The 18,107-nt window shown below is 38.1% G+C and overlaps 2 protein-coding genes and 1 long non-coding RNA gene across 11 annotated transcripts; 2 read left to right on the top strand and 1 right to left on the bottom strand.

The window, feature by feature from the left end:
* Window positions 1-825: 825 nt before the first annotated feature.
* LOC122410131 (uncharacterized) lies at window positions 826-13,800 on the top strand. Of its 9 annotated transcripts, none has more exons than XR_006260861.1 (6): window positions 826-840; window positions 877-1,799; window positions 2,807-3,047; window positions 3,606-3,787; window positions 3,927-10,439; window positions 10,561-13,800. It is a non-coding gene; the product is annotated as an uncharacterized lncRNA (long non-coding RNA). The 9 variants fall into 9 exon arrangements; XR_006260859.1 differs by having other exon boundaries at window positions 3,881-10,439; XR_006260857.1 differs by having other exon boundaries at window positions 3,606-4,191; window positions 4,276-10,439.
* On the top strand, window positions 1,806-3,515 carry LOC122410130 (uncharacterized). The gene has a single exon (XM_043418194.1). It carries the CDS (start codon window positions 2,011-2,013, stop codon window positions 2,464-2,466), a length of 456 nt encoding a protein of 151 aa, XP_043274129.1. The 5' UTR covers window positions 1,806-2,010; the 3' UTR covers window positions 2,467-3,515.
* A 1,746-nt stretch (window positions 13,801-15,546) lies between the features above and the next one.
* On the bottom strand, window positions 15,547-17,509 carry mRpL11 (mitochondrial ribosomal protein L11). Its single transcript, XM_043416834.1, has 3 exons — window positions 17,240-17,509; window positions 16,832-17,021; window positions 15,547-16,023 (listed from the first exon to the last, which is right to left on the bottom strand). The coding sequence occupies exons 1-3, from the start codon at window positions 17,369-17,371 to the stop codon at window positions 15,758-15,760; spliced, it is 588 nt and encodes a 195-aa protein (XP_043272769.1). The 5' UTR covers window positions 17,372-17,509; the 3' UTR covers window positions 15,547-15,757.
* Window positions 17,510-18,107: the final 598 nt, after the last annotated feature.

Genomic DNA, 18,107 nt, shown 5'->3' with positions numbered 1-18,107 from the left:
GCTATCTATATATATATTCAGTCGCGTGCGTCGCCGTAGGATATCGATTTTTTTAATTCGTTTCGTTTAAACTTTTGCTTGTAGTGTGTACATCAATAATCAATATATCGACCTTAAATCAGTGGGAAGATCGGAATACGTATAATCTTTTGAATTGGCACTTTTTACAAAACGGAGACATAACCAGCATAACGCATCGGTTTTTTTTTTTAAACGGATGTCTAGAGTCGCGGCAGCGACTCGGAGACATTATGACGAGTTACTGCCAGCAGAGACTTTGCCGGAGCGATATATATAAATATAATTATAAAAAGCCATGATATTGAGTCACCGAAATTCTCTGAATTTTCATAGAATATATGCCAATATATTCATTCATGATCAATAAATTTCATGAACGCTGATTCAAGTTATTGATGAATTTTCATTCGTTCAAAATGAAATAAATATACATTAAAATTGACAATGTATAACGAGTGTTTGTGTGTCCTGCGTCATGATTTCTAAAAGAAGAAGGAATTAACAGCTGTGGTGAAATTCTCGCTGACGCTATATATGAGAAAGGCAAGGGAGACACGCGTGCGCGAGAGAGAGGGACCAGACTACTTCCTCTCGGCCACACGTTGCCAGATTTCGAGGTATAGGGGCTCTAGGGGCTACTCGATCTTGCTCTACGGGGATTACGAGTAAACGTGCACGTACATGTAGTAAAATTGCCTTTCATAGCTGTTACAATTTGATAATGTTTCATGTATGTATCTGTTATAGCACAAGGAAATTTTTTTGATGAAAAGATTGCCAAACATTCATAAAGGTATCTTTAGACAGTCTGTCGATATAGTACTTATATATATATATATATATATATATATATAGAGGTGCGTATTAAAAAACCGCGGATAAGGAATTATTGAATCGCATATTTTTGTATCTTGGTTTCCTATAGCTACAAAAAATTATATTAATATAATGTTCTTATTTCAGTATATATATAATTGGTTTCTTTCCGCATATATATATATATATATATCCGCTTTTATATAACTCATCTATTATAACCGTATATAAGCTGGCGTTTATACATACGGTATAATCGTCGTCTACAATAAAAAATTGAAAAAAAAAAACGTCTAGGTCAATGAAAAATGCAAGGCTGAGTTTTCAACGAAAATTCTTTAAATATGATCGCACAGACAAGGGTAAAATGGAGTATCGTAAAAATATGACAACGTCGCAATGTATGCCGTACAAAAGAAAAGGACGATCAAAGTGACGCGTCAAGAGCTCTCTGCCGACGCGCAAAATGTAGGGAGGGAGTGACCGCGTTGCAAATAACAACGCCAATGGCTTCAGCAGAAAAATTGGATTTTCATTTATTTTGTGGCAATAATCAAATAATACCTGTATAATTATTAAAATATGTTACGCGTTGTTGACCTCTGCTAAATTTCAACAATAAATAACGACTCTATGTTGTATAAGAAGTGGAAATAATGTGGAACTACTTTTTATCGATCCCGCGTAGTAACACAGTATTCTTGGATGACGAGGGGTATATAAAGCCCCACCCGGTGGCTCATGAACGGCATTCCTCAGAGCTATCTGAAGCGGTGAAGACTGTATCTCGCTCAACCGTAGCTTCGTATATCCCTCGTTTTAGAGGATCTACAGTCAAAGGATTTCTTTAGTTTTTTTTTTTTTTGTAAATTCAGTTCTCAAATGATCAATTCGTAACTTGCCCGAACACGAAGTGACGGAAAAGTGTGCCTCCACAACGAAAAAATACGAGCTAGCTACAGGTTGGTGTTTTGTATAAATTCGTTGATTATTACTCAAATAGTTTAGTGCTCGAGAAGAAAACTACGTCGAGAGAAAAATCTATTCGCAGAAGAACTTTAGTCATTTTTCCATCGTTCCACAATTCACTCGCGTCATACTTAAAAAGGAAAAATTTATAAAAACAATAATACGAATAGAAACCAAGAACACAGTGTTTAATCGTTCTTGTTCATGTTGAACAAAAAACACGAAACAAAAACGAAAATGGGTGCATCGCTTAGACAGAACGACGCAGAGTTCGAAGAGTTGAGTTCTACCGAACAACTGTTCAATTGGATCACCAAAGTGAGAACGAAGAAAATCAAATATCTGCGCAGTCGTCGACGCAACATTCGTGTCGAGGCGGTTTTGGGTTATGCCTTGTTGGAAGCAGAGCAAGAATTACGAAGAAAACAGGTAGCCAGAATCAATCGCTGGCAACAACTCAAGAAGCAAATGGCGACCAATAATAACAATAATACGTGCAACAACAATAACATTTCATCGAAAGGTGTGGAAATGGATTGTCAAGAAAGTGTTATTGGAGACAGTAAGAAGGTTTGGTCAAGCGAACTCTATCCCGAATTGAGCAGTCTGGACAATTTTATATCTAAGCTGAGTTCGATCAAAGCGCCTGTTAAACGTTGAATAACTGAATCTTCGTCGCGAACGAGAAAAACCTTTATACACAACGGCTTGAAAAGCTGCAAAACGGAAGAAGACTTCTTCGAAGATGACATCGCGTTATTGCATTTCTATTTCATGAAGAAAAAAAAGCAGATCTACGCGGGTGGGGAAGGGTTTCGAAGTTATCGACACGCAAGGAGTCTGGCTAAGCTCGCGTGAATAAACTTGTTCGAGATTTTTTTCCTTCGAAGCGAAAGAGATTATTTCTCTTTGGATGTGCGCGTGTCCAGGCCCTACGCGAAGATAAATATTCTGGTCAACCCAATATCCCGATGTATATCCGGATGTTTTTTAATTGCAGTCTCCGCGCCGTTTGACATGGCAATGAGGGTCAATGCGACGGGGGGAGAGAAAGAGAGAGGGAGAATGAAAGGGAGGGAGTTTGAGAGATGGGTGGAATATCTCGAAGAATGAACCAGTTTGAGTGACATCATGATCAACTACCGAGATGTCAACCCGGGCGGCTTACCATAACTGGGAGTGACAGAATGAGAGGCGGCTGTGCTGCGCCCCCAGTTCGCTATCGACGATCCTACTGTTTGGTTTGTAAAGCGTATCGACAAAAAACAAACAGACAAAACAGCCCCAAATATTCAATTTTTGTTGATATGTTTCTGTTTCCTCATTGTTGCTTCACTGCAAAGTTCAAGTTCCTAGTTTATGATACATACGAGAATCGAATATGATTTTTCTTACTTGAATATCAAAAAAATAGTAATTTTGTAGATACAATGTGATTTATAAATTTTTTAAACTTGACGCCAATGTTGCATAAAATAGTTTCATTGTAAATTTGCTTCGTTCAGTTATTCGCAAAACCCAACAATTTCGTATGGGTAATTTTCGCCGATTTTATACTGGATTAACTTGTACATAAACTTTATATATATATATATTATTATAAATACTGCTAAGCTTAATATTACACTGTTTTATAGATGGGGAGTGCAGGCGACATAAACGTAATTTCATGAATAAATATTGTTGAAAAAAAATTTGTATACAGGAAATGGTTTTTTTTAAATGATTTTATTTTTTTCAATTCGTCACAGAAATCAATACAGATTCATTGTCTATTAATCACCATGCATCCTTTTCAGTATTGGCTTCTCATCATCCTAGAAATTCCTATTGTGAGAGTGAGAGAATATGGGCATGAAACGTAATCTTCCGATGCTGTCTGACCGTCGTCTTCTTATCTGGCCTGTTGCTGCCGCCTATATAAGTCTACATAAAATACCGAAATTGAAAGTTTGAAAAACAATATACAAATGCGACCTCGGTGAGGAATTTCTTTTTTTGTTCTGAGTTCTGGGAATACTTGATTGCGCAACGGGGGGCAAGAGAGGGGAGGAAGGAAATCTGTGTTTTCTAGAAGTTGGACAAAGCTTGACTCGAGGTTGGTGGCACGTTTGTTGAAGAACTGCGAAAGGGAGAGAGAGAGGGAGAGAGGGAGGGACAGACAAAAACGAAAAAATATAGGTTCGACGCGACGAATTCTAACGCTGTTTCAACCGCACCCGAGCACGAATAAACAAAGAAACGGTTATTTGTCCTTCGCACCCACACGTTCTTCTTCATCATCGCACTATACCATGATCGAACCGAGACGAACAATAGAAAAAACCAAATCATAGAAGCGTGACAATCACGCGATACGGCAAAAACAAAGCTGATTACAGCTTGGTGAGCTGATTCCATGTTAATTTTGAAAATTTCCTTTGGCCACGAATATCCGCCTCGTGGAAGAAAGTAGTAGTCTTTTCCCAGGTACGAAGACAATTTGGCTCCTTGGCATTTCATCCAAGAATCATGGAGATCTGCTTCGCAAGCCGCGCCTGTCCAAGCCGTTGAGAAAATTTCGGGCTTTTCTCGCCCGAATCGTCATCAACTCATCGGCAATTGGGACGCGCACCCGTGGTGGTTCTACAACTGCCGATATCCGCCCACACAACCCGTGACATTCGATCATAAACAAAAAAAATAACAGATAATATGGTTCTCAGGTATTCAGGAATTTATGCATGAAACGTTTTATGAAAAGAGTCACGAGAATGAACAGTCTTTTGACGAAAAAAATTCATTAGAAAATTCTTCATATTCGCCACAAAGAATTTGTGCTAAATATTGTACTTATATGCGTGGACACGTCTACATTCAAGTTTATAACAGGATCAATCGTCTTTCGTTTAACCTCTAAGAAATTTAAAAAATGAAAAAAAAAAAAAATCCCTATGAGGGGACGTCGCAATAACGATATTTTCACAGATCACGAAAGGGGATGGTGGCCTGAGTTTGCACGGAGCTATTTGGCGATTATCCGGGTGCCAAGATAGATCGAAAAAAAGAGAGAGAGAGAGAGAGAAAAAAACAAGTGTGTTGCGCGTTAGTGGTGTGTTCTAGATCGAAGGGAGAACCGGCGAATTTCTCACGTTCAAAATTCATCCTGCCAGAGGATTGTACCGAGCGGCGGTCAGTGCACAGTCGAGCGAATGAATTATAGTACGGAGGAGGTACACGTGTCTTACAATCATTTAATTTAAAAAAAACTATTCCATATCGAGAACTTGACATAAACCTACGATATCGTGCACTCTGTCACTATTTTTGTTGCTATCGTGTAAGGGGGAGCGGGGGGAATTCTGTGAACAAGTTATTTTCACTTCAGCACAATTCGAGCATAAAACACCGGATTGGTGGAAACCAGAACAGCACCCCTTGATGATCTCTCTTCAGGATGACGCAAAGTTGGAGACGCAAGACCCAACCGATCCCGAATCGTTACGTAAAAGCTTAATTTATATCCCATTTGACACAGTGGTAACAATAACAACTTGGATTTGAAAAAAGATGGTACCGAACATGTGGGCTGGGAAAACTGGGAAAACGCTTATTTTTAGTCGCAGGAAGAACGGCATTTGTTGTAAAAAACGAAAACAGAGAAGAAGAACGGGAGTAAGGGCGGACTGTGCGCAACAAAGAATATAAGGCAAGTCGCATGAGAGGATACGCGTCGATGTGGGTTGAGAACGATGCGAGTACACTTAGGAGCAATCTGCGCGTCTGAAACCTCGAAGGTATAATTGAGGGTTCAAAAATGAATCGGGAGGGGGAAATCTGGGGTCTTTGTTTTTCATCGCCGCAGGAATAAGTCGTACCCGTGGACTGGCGATCTGTTCGAGCGGGTGTTAAAGAGAGAGGGTATTTTTATCGCTGCGTCGGATGATACACCTTAGAACCATGTCCGTGAGCTGATCATACATTTTTCTCGAGCATACGCACACATATCATTCGGACGAGAAGGTGATCCGGAAATCTGACAAGTAACTGAACAAATTGGGTTGACCGATAAATTTTAATCGCGATGAGTATAAAAACACCAACTGCTGACGATATATTAGTGAGAAACAGTAAAATTTTATCTTAACATCTAGCAACTAAGTAAATTTCTGGGCCTCTGCATGTCGTCTTGTTTATGATTCTTTTTTTTTTTGTCATTTTCATCTGTTGAAGTATCGTCTGCAATAATCCATCGTTGAAATATCTCCTAACCATGGTGTCATGTTATTTGATTGTTGACGATGTATTGGGGCGGGAATTTCAACGTCGGGCAACGAAAACAAATTTTGTTTTTTGAGCCACAGGATCTGCGATGCGAGCGCATACGCGTTAATGGCTCTGGCGCCTTAGGGCACAGACGGTGGATAGAGAACTCCGAGCCGGAAATGACGAAAAATCGAGGGTAGGCGGGAGAGAGAGAGAGAGAGAGAGAGAATATCCCAAAAAAATCACCAATACGTGAGAACCATACACGAACATTTTCATATTAATCATTCTACAAGGAATATACGAGAAAAATTACAATTTATGGTCGATATTTTGGTCACGTGCAAACATTTTTTTTTCATCTTATGGCTCGAAGATGCTTGTTACATTATTCTCCGATGTCTTGTGAAATTTATTTCTCAGATATTGCGTGGCCATTATTAACTTTTCGATGAGAAATTTGTTGATCCGAGAAAGCAAACGAGGTAACACTCTACTGAACTTTTCTTTCGTAAACATATACATTTATCTACTGATACGAATATTGCGATCGTAGATAGAGATATTCAGAATTGGCTTTCTAGTAGCGAATTTCTAACTATTGTTTGTATATTTTTTGTATTTTATCAGAACAATCGTGTAGCATCGCATGAGTGTTCCAGTCACCATGATTTTATTCGAGCTTCGTGCTTTGTCGGGGATGCCCTTCGTTTTTTGTTTATTTTTAGTAACTTTAAGCGAAGATTAATATGAGAGATATAGCAACTGCGATCGTCAAGTGACGATCAAGGAATGAGACAAGTAGAACGAAAAATTACAGACCAAAGATATAACAGGCTGTCTCGATAATGGAAGAATAACGGAAAGAAACACGAGAACTTTGGAACGTATGAAATTATGTCCAATTCTTTGGCGAAAATATGTCGGATAGATCTACCGTTTGTCATCCAGGTAATCGAAGAATTTTCGCAAGCGGGTTTTATGGGGAGGGCATATTAATAATTTTTTTTTTAGAGAGCACAAAAGAAAATTCTAGGTTGATGCTTTGATGATGAATAGAGGCTTGAAAAGATAATTTTCATCGAGTTACGAAATTTCAAACTATATCGGACCCAGAGAAACAAACCGAATGCAGTGTATTTTATTGATTTACTCGAGCGAAAAGCACGCACGCTTATTAAAAGTCTGGAAAATGGATTAACAGAGGTTTCTGTTGCCTGGATTAATATCGATTGCCATTGTTGAGAACGAAACAATAATCACACTCCGGGCACCGTTCGCTGAAGAAAATTCTGCGCGCTCACGTTTTGTTGAATGAAAAAAAAACAATACGAATCGTCCGCACCAAAGAGATTCCAGTTCAGTTTGACACCGCATTCGTCACAACCGACGACCGTTCTTTTTTTCATCATAAAAGTATTTATGATCCCAAGTGGCCCCACTTTCAGCTCCCTTTTGTTTTACATTCGGTGTTACAATAATTCAACTTCTATTGTCAAAAGTTGAGGAATTCAATTTTTGATATGTCAGCAAATTAGAAAAAATTGTGATTGTTCTTTCTATTTATGAATTTGTTATCGCCAAAAAGTTTGAAGCTTAAAATAGTGAAATTGAAAGTTGTGTTGTGCCGCAGTAACTCTAATATCTGATTGTGCAGGTTACAAAAGTTTAATCATTGAATGTGTCAAGTTTTATCGTCAAAAACATTCCAAAAACGAAAATGGTATAGCCCGTCGCAAATTATTAGATGTTCTCGGCTTTTGAGCATCCATGCTCAAACTTACTTTTGATGAGAATGATTACGAGCTTCTGATGTGAAATTTCATTTAATTTACACGTCTGAAACTAAGCGATCCCAGAACACGTGGATGCGTTTATTAATTGGTGCGAATTCCAATGTTATCCTCCAAACCATAATTCTTGGTGAGGCTGAAACAAGAGAGTGGCTGCGGAACTGGACGAACTAGAAACTTGCGTTACAAGTGGCTTTGTTGCTAGAAGAATTCGGTGAGTGGTTTTATTAAAAAACAAACGAAAAAATGAACTCGCACCTTTCCCGGCAGTCGAAAGTAATTAACATAGCATTGTAAACATAACTACGAATTTTACGATATCTTGTTAATACGAGTAGTGTATCGTATATATTTTGTTCTAGTACGCTGTTCTGTATTGCGCGTATAGCCCCAAATATTTTGCTTGAAGAATGTGTCGATTTATCAAAATTTTTTTTTGACAAAAAGGAGAAAAAAAATATCGTGTGCGATGCCCAGTGGGATTGAATGGTATATGACAATCAGTCGTTATTGTCCAAAGTATTTTGTACTAATGTACTCGCACATTTCGTCTGGGTCTCAATAAATCATGTTTTATGTGGTGGGGTTGGGCTGGGGGCTACTAATTTTCTTGATCCGTATTTTTAAAGGTATTTCAGAAGATGAAAAACCGTACTCTGCGATTCAATATTAGTATCATTGAAGAAAAGAAAGCTGTCATCTGGTAATGCACATGAGTGCATTACCACATGCGCATGCATGAATGTACTTGGCCATATCGAGCGACTTCTTTGGCGACATTGTCGACTTTTGAAAATGGAGCATGCTATGTGGTTTCGTCACCTTTAGATGCATCTGTAATATTGAGATCGTTTGGATTTTTGCGCGGATACATCGTGCGGCGATAAGATATAACAGAAAGAAGGCGAGAGAAAACTATCGACGCGCATACCGTAAGGTCTTTTGACACGAAGAAAGTTGTTATCTCTATGGTGCACCGATTTTCATTTATCTACTCTCGTCACGTATCTACGTTATGAATTCTCTTGTTGACCATACTCGAAGTATTACGACGTCTAGCTACCGAAAGGATTTGCGAGAACGAGACAAACAAAACCAAATATTTCACCGTCCCTTAGCCAACAAGGTACGCACTTAAGATGTTATAAATGATTCCTGTTGGAAGAATAATTTGGCTCACATATATGATAGACATCAAATCGTTGCACGAAATTGGTCCGATGTTTGTGGCTGATGGCTGAAAAATGAGGGAAAATGAGTTTTGGAAAGTTATGCATTGTTTTTCCGGTGCTGGGCAACCAGCAACGATATTCGTTTTTTTGGCACTGTTTTAACATAGATATCTCGTAAATTCCGGATGGATACGGACGTCCAAAGACAAGCCAAACCAACGAAGATCAGATCGACCGAGTTTGGGAAAACTTTGAAGAATTTCAATGTTTGACGATTTTCTCGGGCGGACTAGAAGACACCCGTATGTTTTTAATTCATTTAAAGGCGAGTCCCCATAATTACCTATGAAGCTAAACAAAAAAGCAACGGGACGCGGCTACAATGTGAGGCAGCATCGGAAACGATAGGCGATATGCACGTTTTTTTCCTTCTACGATTCCAAGTCAAGAGCGAAACGGAGGTGCACTCTCCTTTCTTGAGTAGGGTGGATATGAGAAATTTATGCGGGTACGTGGAAGATGGAAAATCCCTGATGCCGATTGACCGAATACTGCGAAATCCGTGAGAAAGGCGCACCTGTGCGATTTACGTGAGTTTACAACCCTTTGCCCTTTTATTTTTCGATCCCTCACCTTGTGCCCGTTCTTTAACAAAGTGTTTTAGAAAACTTGCACCGAAACCTTGCACGATAAGCTGAGAAATATTGTTAAGGCTCCATATATCCACTTCGGAGAACACAGTATTATTATCTGTGAAAGATAACGAGAAAAAGGTTCAACGCTGGCGATCCAATATACCCGATTGCGGTCTTCTGACGGGTTTTTGGTCTTCTCATCTTCACTCTTCAGTTCTCTTAGCATTGGTGGGCGCCGCGATGAAAGCACAAAATTCCGAATGGGACGTTTCCAGCTGCTTCGAATTTCTTTGAGTTTCAATGGATTGGCTGATTAAACGGTCTTCAATCCTAAAAAGAATCCTGTCTCCCAACTTTCTCAGCAGTAAAGATCTTCCGGATCGATTCGGCAGGTGTTGCAGCAATTGCAAGACTTTTCAGGGCTGATGATACCAATTGAGCGTGATCCTCGATACGAAAAACGGATATTGTTCAGAGAACGGGTTATTCAACTGTTCTGCTCTCTTTACGTTCTGCGCGAGATGACTGCGCTCTTGTCTTTCCTTCCAAGGTTACTTTTCCGATAATTGCCGAAGCTTCGACCGTCATTGCAAATCATCTTCCTGATCGTCGCATCTTGATCTTCTTTGTCATCTCGCGAGTCTGTGGTTTATGTTGAGCGGCGTCTGTCGTAACGGATGGTCTGGACCTTCGGCCTGTGTGTTTTGCGGATTTCGTTGATTGACAACTAATGCTGCGTAAAAAACTTCATTTGACTAGAAGAGACATCGCCTCACCAAAATCAAAAGGTGTGATGAATCTTTATTGGCATATTTATTTGTCTTTTACCTGCTGCAGCTGTTGCGCTTCAATTTAAACGTTTTCACAGATTCTTATTCCTACGCGCGCATTTTTTATTTTACGTTGCAGATTATTTGTGCGAAACTACTCGGAGAGCTCAATTTTCTGTTCATCATTATCCTTCCTTCTGCAAATAAATAAACGACAAGAAGAATACCCGGACCTTCCTGTTCCATTCCGGATCAATCTGCTGAAAAATTCTTTGTCACAAAAAAAACATCTTTAAAGTACTTCGTACGTCCTGTTTAGAAAAATACATAAAAAAAAATATAAAAATGAAGAAATATATACACAAAAAGATGAAAAAAAACGAAAAAACGAATAAAAAAATGTAAAAAAAAATTGAATTGAAAAAAAAAACGCTACACGTATGAAAACAGTAAAACATGTATGTTCAAGGGAACAAAAAGTTACTTACAAAAAAAGCAAAATAAATGGATGTGAGGATTAGGAAAAGATGTGGAATGGGCTTTCAGGTACTAGATACAAGTAAATCGCCACCAGAAAGGATCTCCATGATGGAATACTGTCAACAAAAGTTTCGACAGTCGAAGATTCACTATACGCATCTTTAACGAGATTTTCCGGATTCGATTTCAACGACAAGTGATCTTCTAGATAGGACATGGAGAGCTTCTGGGTTCGACTTCAACGACGAGTGATCTTCTATGCTGGGCATCGACAACGAGGGATCTTCTGAATGAGGAACATTAACAGCGCGGGATCTTCTGGATTGGACTTCAACGACGAGTGATCTTCTAGACTGGGCATCGACGACGAGGGATCTTCTGAATGGGGGACATCAACAGCGCGGTATCTTGTGGATTGGACTTCAACGACGAGGGATCTTTTGAATGAGGGACATCAACAGCGCGGGATCTTCTGGATTGGACTTAAACGACGAGCGATCTTCTGAATGGGGGACATCAACAGCGCGGGATCTTCTGGATTGGACTTCAACGACGAGCGATCTTTTAGACTGGGCATCGACGACGAGGGATCTTCTGGATTGGACTTCAACGACGAGTGATCTTCTAGACTGGGCATCGACGACGAGGGATCTTCTGAATGGGGGACATCAACAGCGCGGTATCTTGTGGATTGGACTTCAACGACGAGGGATCTTTTGAATGAGGGACATCAACAGCGCGGGATCTTCTGGATTGGACTTAAACGACGAGCGATCTTCTGAATGGGGGACATCAACAGCGCGGGATCTTCTGGATTGGACTTCAACGACGAGTGATCTTCTATACTGGGCATCGACGACGAGAGATCTTCTGAATGGGGGACATCAACAGCGCGGGATCTTGTGGATTGGACTTCAACGACGAGCGATCTTCTAGACTGGACATCGACGACGAGGGTTCTTCTGGACGGGATACATCGACCGCAAGGGATCTTCTCAACTGGGGACATTGACGGCGAGGGATTGTCTGGACGGGCGACATCGACGACGCTGGATTTTTCGATGGGGGACATCGACGCCGCGCAAGATTTCTTAGAATTTCTGGTCTAGACATCGATGACTCGAGAATTCCAGAATCGGAAATCGACGATGCGGCTGTTTCAGGATTGGACATCAAGGATCTAAAAACGGACATAAAGGACTTTATTAGTTTGAATACCGGTGATGGAAACTTCCCGAACGGGCAGCGTTCCGCAAATCTTATGGATTCAATGACAACTTTGTCCGTTCAAAATCGACTACAAGGATATCTCAGCTTCTCGGATTAAACAGTTATAGAACCGAATTATTGTTCTCGATAACGTATATCGACACGGAACTTAATAGGATAGCTGATCTGAGACGGACCATCACCAAACTTTGCGGAATTTTTTTTTGTTCTGAGGAGAAAGCCAATGATGAGGAACAGGACGATCATCATGAGCATTTCATGGATCGTAGATTGGCCGTAGATTTTTCCAAAGCTTCGTTCTCGAATTGATCTACTGTAATATAAATTCAAATTCTCTAATATGTTAAAAATCCATGTCTGCATTCATGATATTGGATTGGAGAAAAAAAAATAGAAAATGAAAAAAAAAAACAAAGGAAAAAAATTAAAATTAAAAAAAAGAAAGAGTGAAAAAAAAATAAAATACATGAAGTGTAACTAAAATTTGAGAAATAACGTAGAATTCAATCAAAAAATGGCATGGCAAATAATGGAAATAAGTGTTAAACGAAAAAATTGGAAATTTTACAGAAAAAACTACACTCGAGCAAAAAATATGAGCAAAAAGAGATTTTCTCAGGGGAGGTTTTCAGATGTGAAGAAAGAAAACTTCGCAAAAAAGAATTTTATATAACGAGTTTTCCAACTAAAATGACAGTGAACATGACGTGTGATGTCAACTCTTCTGGACGACAACGTGGGATTCAAACTCTGAAATATTAACGTGGAATTTTGGACTCTTGGATATCTTTACCATTGGACGCTATTTTACTGTAATCTTCTTAAACAGAAAGCGTTTGAAACTTTAATAGCATGAGAATCTCTAACATTGGGAATCAATTTCCAATTTTGATATCGACGTGACAGCGAAGTGGACGTTAATTGAACAGAAAAAAACTTGTATTTTTTACTTTTAAAATTTGTACGTGACAAATTGCGACCTCAAATTGACGACAATGAAGAATCTGAAATTTCCTCCTAAATCGAACACCATTACGGGATTCGGCTGAAATAATGGTACTGGATTATTCGATCGGGACTGCGACGAGGGACTCTGACGAGACGGCGGCGTGGGACTCGAACGGGACGGCGGCGAGGGACTCTGACGGGACGGCGGCGAGGGACTCGGACGGGACGGCGGCGAGGGACTCGGACGGGACGGCGGCGAGGGACTCGGACGGGTCGGCGGCGAGGGACTCGGACGGGACGGCGGCGAGGGACTCGGACGGGACGGCGGCGAGGGACTCGGACGGGACGGCGGCGAGGGATTCGGACGGGACGGCGATGAGGGACTCGGACGACAACAAAGAATTTTACAAATGTTTGAAAATCTAGCTTTATCATGGAATAGGTATCATATGTACCTATTCCAATCAAATTACTTCGAACCAGCTTGAACTTTTTGCAACCCGTCAATCAAATTATAAGCTGAACTCGACGTGCGTTTGAAAAAAAGTTGGAAATTATTTTTTATTATTATTTGATAGAATTATGTAAATGAAAATTCGACAAAAAAAATCATTCATATGATTAATATGTCAAATTCATCGACTATGTATGACAAAATAAATGCACAATTTTATATCTGGGAGCATGAGAATGAATAAAAATGATACCAACTATACATAAATAATTCTTTTTAATCTATCACAATACAAGCGACGAATGAATAAATTTAAAAATATATATATGGGGCATTCCATGTCAAATCAGCCACTTCAAAACTTTTGGATTTTTGATTTGGTTCAAAATTTTTCACGTTGTTATAACCATTGAAAGGAGCTCTCTTGATTTTTTCCAGAATTTTTAGTCCATTGGATAATGAGTTATGATTTTTGGAAAAAAATAGAGATTTTTTTTCTTTTCCCTATAACTTTCCGAAAAATCGGCCGAATTAATTTTTTTTTTTTTTTAACTTGAGTATTTTTTTCTGTTCTTTTCGAAGATATTTTTCAAAAAATGATTGGTGTAGATTTTAATAAATTTTTCGCAGTTTTAAACAAAAAACCATTAATTTCAGGCAATAAGACACTTTCAATTTTTTTCGAAAAAATTCTCAAAAAAACTTCAACTAATCCAACGATTTTTAAGACTAGTTGCGTTATGGAATCTCATTTGGTTATATTTTTTTCGTAATTTTGAAAAAAAAAATTCACCAATAAAATCTTAGTTTTAGACCTGGACTTTCAACCAAAAGTGATGTTTCATACGTGCAATACCATTTTGAATTATCGATCCTATTTGACTACAAGCGAAGTGTCGAATAGCAGTTCAAAAAGTTTAATAGAGAAGGTAGTCATAAGCCATTGATGAGATGGAAACTATCGGTGGGACAGTTCCGATCTGGCGAGATCGTTGTTGCAATCCTTTTGGGTTGAAGAGGCACTACAAAATAAACGATTTACGATCGGCATCCGAGGATGCTTCAAAAAAACTGTGTTGAAGTAAGGATAGCTTACCTAATGATATTTCAATCTTAGCGTTGTCCCTATCATAGCATTAACCCGTTATCAACGATCATTAGAGATATTCTATGCCAAAAAATAGAGCACAGTTGATGGGTCTTAGTTAAACCAAGTTTTTTTTAAGCATCCTCGGATGCCGATCTTAAATCGTTTATTTTGTAGTGCCTCTGCAATCCAAAGGGTTTGCAACAACGATCTCGCCAGATCGGAACTATCCCACCGATAGTTCCCCTCTCATCAATGGCTTATGACTACCTTCTCTATTAAACTTTTCGAACTGCTATTCGATACTTCGCTTGTAGTCAAATAGAATCTATAATTCAAAATAGTATTGCATGTATATGAAACATCACTTTTGGTTGAATGTCCAGGACCAAAACTAAGATTTTATTGGTGAATTTTTTTTCAAAATTACGAAAAAAATATAACCAAACGAAATTCCATAACGCAACTAGTCTTAAAAATCGTTGGATTAGTTCAAGTTTTTTTGAGAATTTTTTCGAAAAAAATTGAAAGTGTCTTATTGCCTGAAATTAATAGTTTTTTGCTTAAAACTGCGAAAAATTTATTAAAATCTACACAAATAATTTTTTTTTTAAATATCTTCGAAAAGAACAGAAAAAAACACAAGTTTAAAAAAAAAAAGTTCAATTCGGCCCATTTTTCGGAAAGTTATAGGGAAAAGAAAAAAAATCTCTATTTTTTACCAAAAATCATAACTTATTATCCAATCCACTAAAAATTCTGGAAAAAATCAAGAGAGCTCCTTTCAGTGGGTATAACAACCTGAAAAATTTTGAACCAAATCAAAAATCCAAAAGTTTTGAAGTGGCTGATTTGACGTGAAATGCTCGATATATATATAATTGACATCTAACATTTTTCATCTACCTTTGTCCGTCTCATTGAAATCTTATTAAAAAATCAAATTTATTTGCGGGAATTATTCCTTATTCGAAGAATGAATACAACTTTAATTCTTAGAACGAGCTGCAAGCTCCGAAAATTTACTTTTTCGGTTTTTACAGTTTTGTCCTTTGTACACGGTAGTTCAATGGAGAACCACATTTATTGAAGCTTATCATTAAAACCAAACTACATTACAAAATAAATTTTGTAGTACTACGTTGTTCGCAACATTTTGGCTTCTTTGGCTTCCTGCAATAATTTCACTTGTTCCGCAACTACTATTTCTCGTTTTTCGAGAAAATCTGCGTACTCAACCGGATCCAAATCTCGTACGATTTCAATTCCACAGGTTCGAGCGACGCCCACCAACATTTGCGTTATTTGTTGGAGTGTCATAAGAGCCAATGGTGGATCTTTCGATTTTATTTTAGCGATTTCGTAGAGGTGTTTCAGCGTTATCTTACCAGCAATTTTATCCTCTGTAATTTCATTAAAAATGGCGTCAAACTTCGTAAGCAAAATTTATATCCCCATAAAACCAATTCAAATATGACCGTAGATATTACAAAAATTTCTGTCAACACATTTTCTCTATCTATTTTCATATGGCAATATATATTGAAGATTTTCTTTTGTTAAAATTCAAGGAATTAATGTCAAACTAAATTACTGCCAACAAAGAATGGATTCAGCCGATCGTTGCTCAATTATTAACAATTAGTAAATCTATGGTCTAAAAATCGAAATCTATGATTATTTCATCTGTGAAAATACTAGTGATTAATGCAGTCAGTGGTCAGTTCGGGCAAGCCCTCAAGTTAGACAGCTTTGGCCGAAGTAAATTCTTGGTTGAAAAATCGCTTAGTCGAGTACCAACTTATGCACCAACAGCGAAGAAAAAAACATTTTCCTTAATCCTTTATTACTCCATTCAATGGAAACCCGATGGAAATACCGTAGAGCTTTACAAAGAGTGTTTTAAATATATCAAAATAAAGTGAGTTTTGCAGGCAACAAAAAACAACAAAAGTATCTTGGTAGATTTTTTCTCAACATTTTTTGGGTAGAAAGCCTTTTAAAAAGCAGACGTATGTATATATACCATTGAAGAATGTCTAACATTGTACTATAAAAAAAAAAAATACCTAGTAACGGATAAAAAGAAACGCACGTTTTAGCCTTCGCTTTGTTTCAACCAATAGTGTTGTAAATTCAGTAGGATTGAATACTCAATAATGTTTTGCTGTTGTTTTTTTTTAAGTTTTAGTATTAAAAAAAAATACTCACCGCCGTTCATTGCTCCTTTCTGAATTCCAGCAGCTTGTTTCAGAAAGTATACCGCCGGGGGTTGATGAATGACAAGATCATAAGATCGATTCCCTTTAACTTTCACTCTACACGGTAGAGGAATTCCTTCCTTAATATTTTCCGTTCTTTCATTGAAATCTTTACAGAACGACGCTATATTTATGTTTCTCTATGATGAAAAGAAAATACAGGTAATCAAAACTAAAGCGAAATTACAAATTCGTTTGAAAAATTAACAAAATTCGGAATATTATTGTTGAAAATACAACATAGAAAATAAATAAATCATGTCACAATAGCATGAGCGAACTTTTGAGAAAGTTGGTGGACAAAGTTTTTCAAAAATTGAAATAAATATTGAAATCTGTAGACGAATAAAAAACTAACCTGCCCCAGCATTGGACCAAGAGGAGGAGCCGGAGAAGCTAATCCAGCAAGAACATTGGTTCTTAATGTGGAGCTATGATCAACCTTTTCGATCATCTTTTTGAACGTTCTCATACGCCCTGACTTGGACATTATCCAATACTTTGCACAATTTTTTTCAAAACTAAAACTAGTTGTTGAACATAACCCAAAAATACGGAAGAAGGAAAGAAAACTCAATCACTCCAGTAGAGAGTCATCTCTATTGTAGTATGTGGTATATATATAATAGATGGTAGTGCCACCCTCGCCCACGGTCTTACATACAGGTCTTGAAACGTAGCCAGTTTTCTATAGGACGGCGTGGTTCTCTTATTGTCCGCGTATTAAATGTTTGATATGGTCGTGGCGTGGCGCTGCAATCTAGGGATGTACGTAGGTAGGGATGAAAACGTACAACCTATTTTTAAACAATTATCTAACCTAAAATCACTAAAAGCAGCGAGTGCGTTATATGGTCATACCAGTACGACAAATAAATTCCCTACTTTTATATTATATTGAATTTCTATAATTCTTAGTGCTTATCGTGAGACGTTTGAAGTGAAAAAAAACGAAAATGGTTAAACCATGTGCGGTCCCGCGGTGGAGATTTTATCGTATATACGCGATTGTTTATTACATTCCTTTGCGTATGAGGCAAAATGTTCTTCAAGAGAACAGAAAGTTACAACCAAAATTTGTAGTAAAAAAAATGTCCAAATTGGTGAACCAATAAAAATAACGCCGTATTTCTTCAAACTACATACGTTTATTTCATTTATAATCTCCGTAAATACTCTTGCCTCTAATCTCCATATACGTATCATTCATAATAATGAAATCATAA

This window comes from Venturia canescens, chromosome 4 (assembly GCF_019457755.1).
Source record: "Venturia canescens isolate UGA chromosome 4, ASM1945775v1, whole genome shotgun sequence".
In the NCBI taxonomy this organism is placed as follows: Eukaryota; Metazoa; Arthropoda; class Insecta; order Hymenoptera; family Ichneumonidae; genus Venturia; species Venturia canescens.
The sequence above is the reverse complement of the archived record's forward strand: the minus strand, read 5'-3'. Positions and strand labels throughout refer to the sequence as shown.

Bases quoted from the DNA above. Each gene is read 5' to 3' on its own strand.
- LOC122410130 (XM_043418194.1), top strand. From the start codon at position 2,011: ATGTTGAACAAAAAACACGAAACAAAAACGAAAATGGGTGCATCGCTT.
- mRpL11 (XM_043416834.1), bottom strand. From the start codon at position 17,371: ATGTCCAAGTCAGGGCGTATGAGAACGTTCAAAAAGATGATCGAAAAG. The intron at 17,022-17,239 runs GTTAGTTTTTTA...TTTTCATCATAG, and splicing joins TTGGTCCAATGCTGGGGCAG to AGAAACATAAATATAGCGTC. The intron at 16,024-16,831 runs GTGAGTATTTTT...ATGAAATTACAG, and splicing joins GAAAGGAGCAATGAACGGCG to AGGATAAAATTGCTGGTAAG.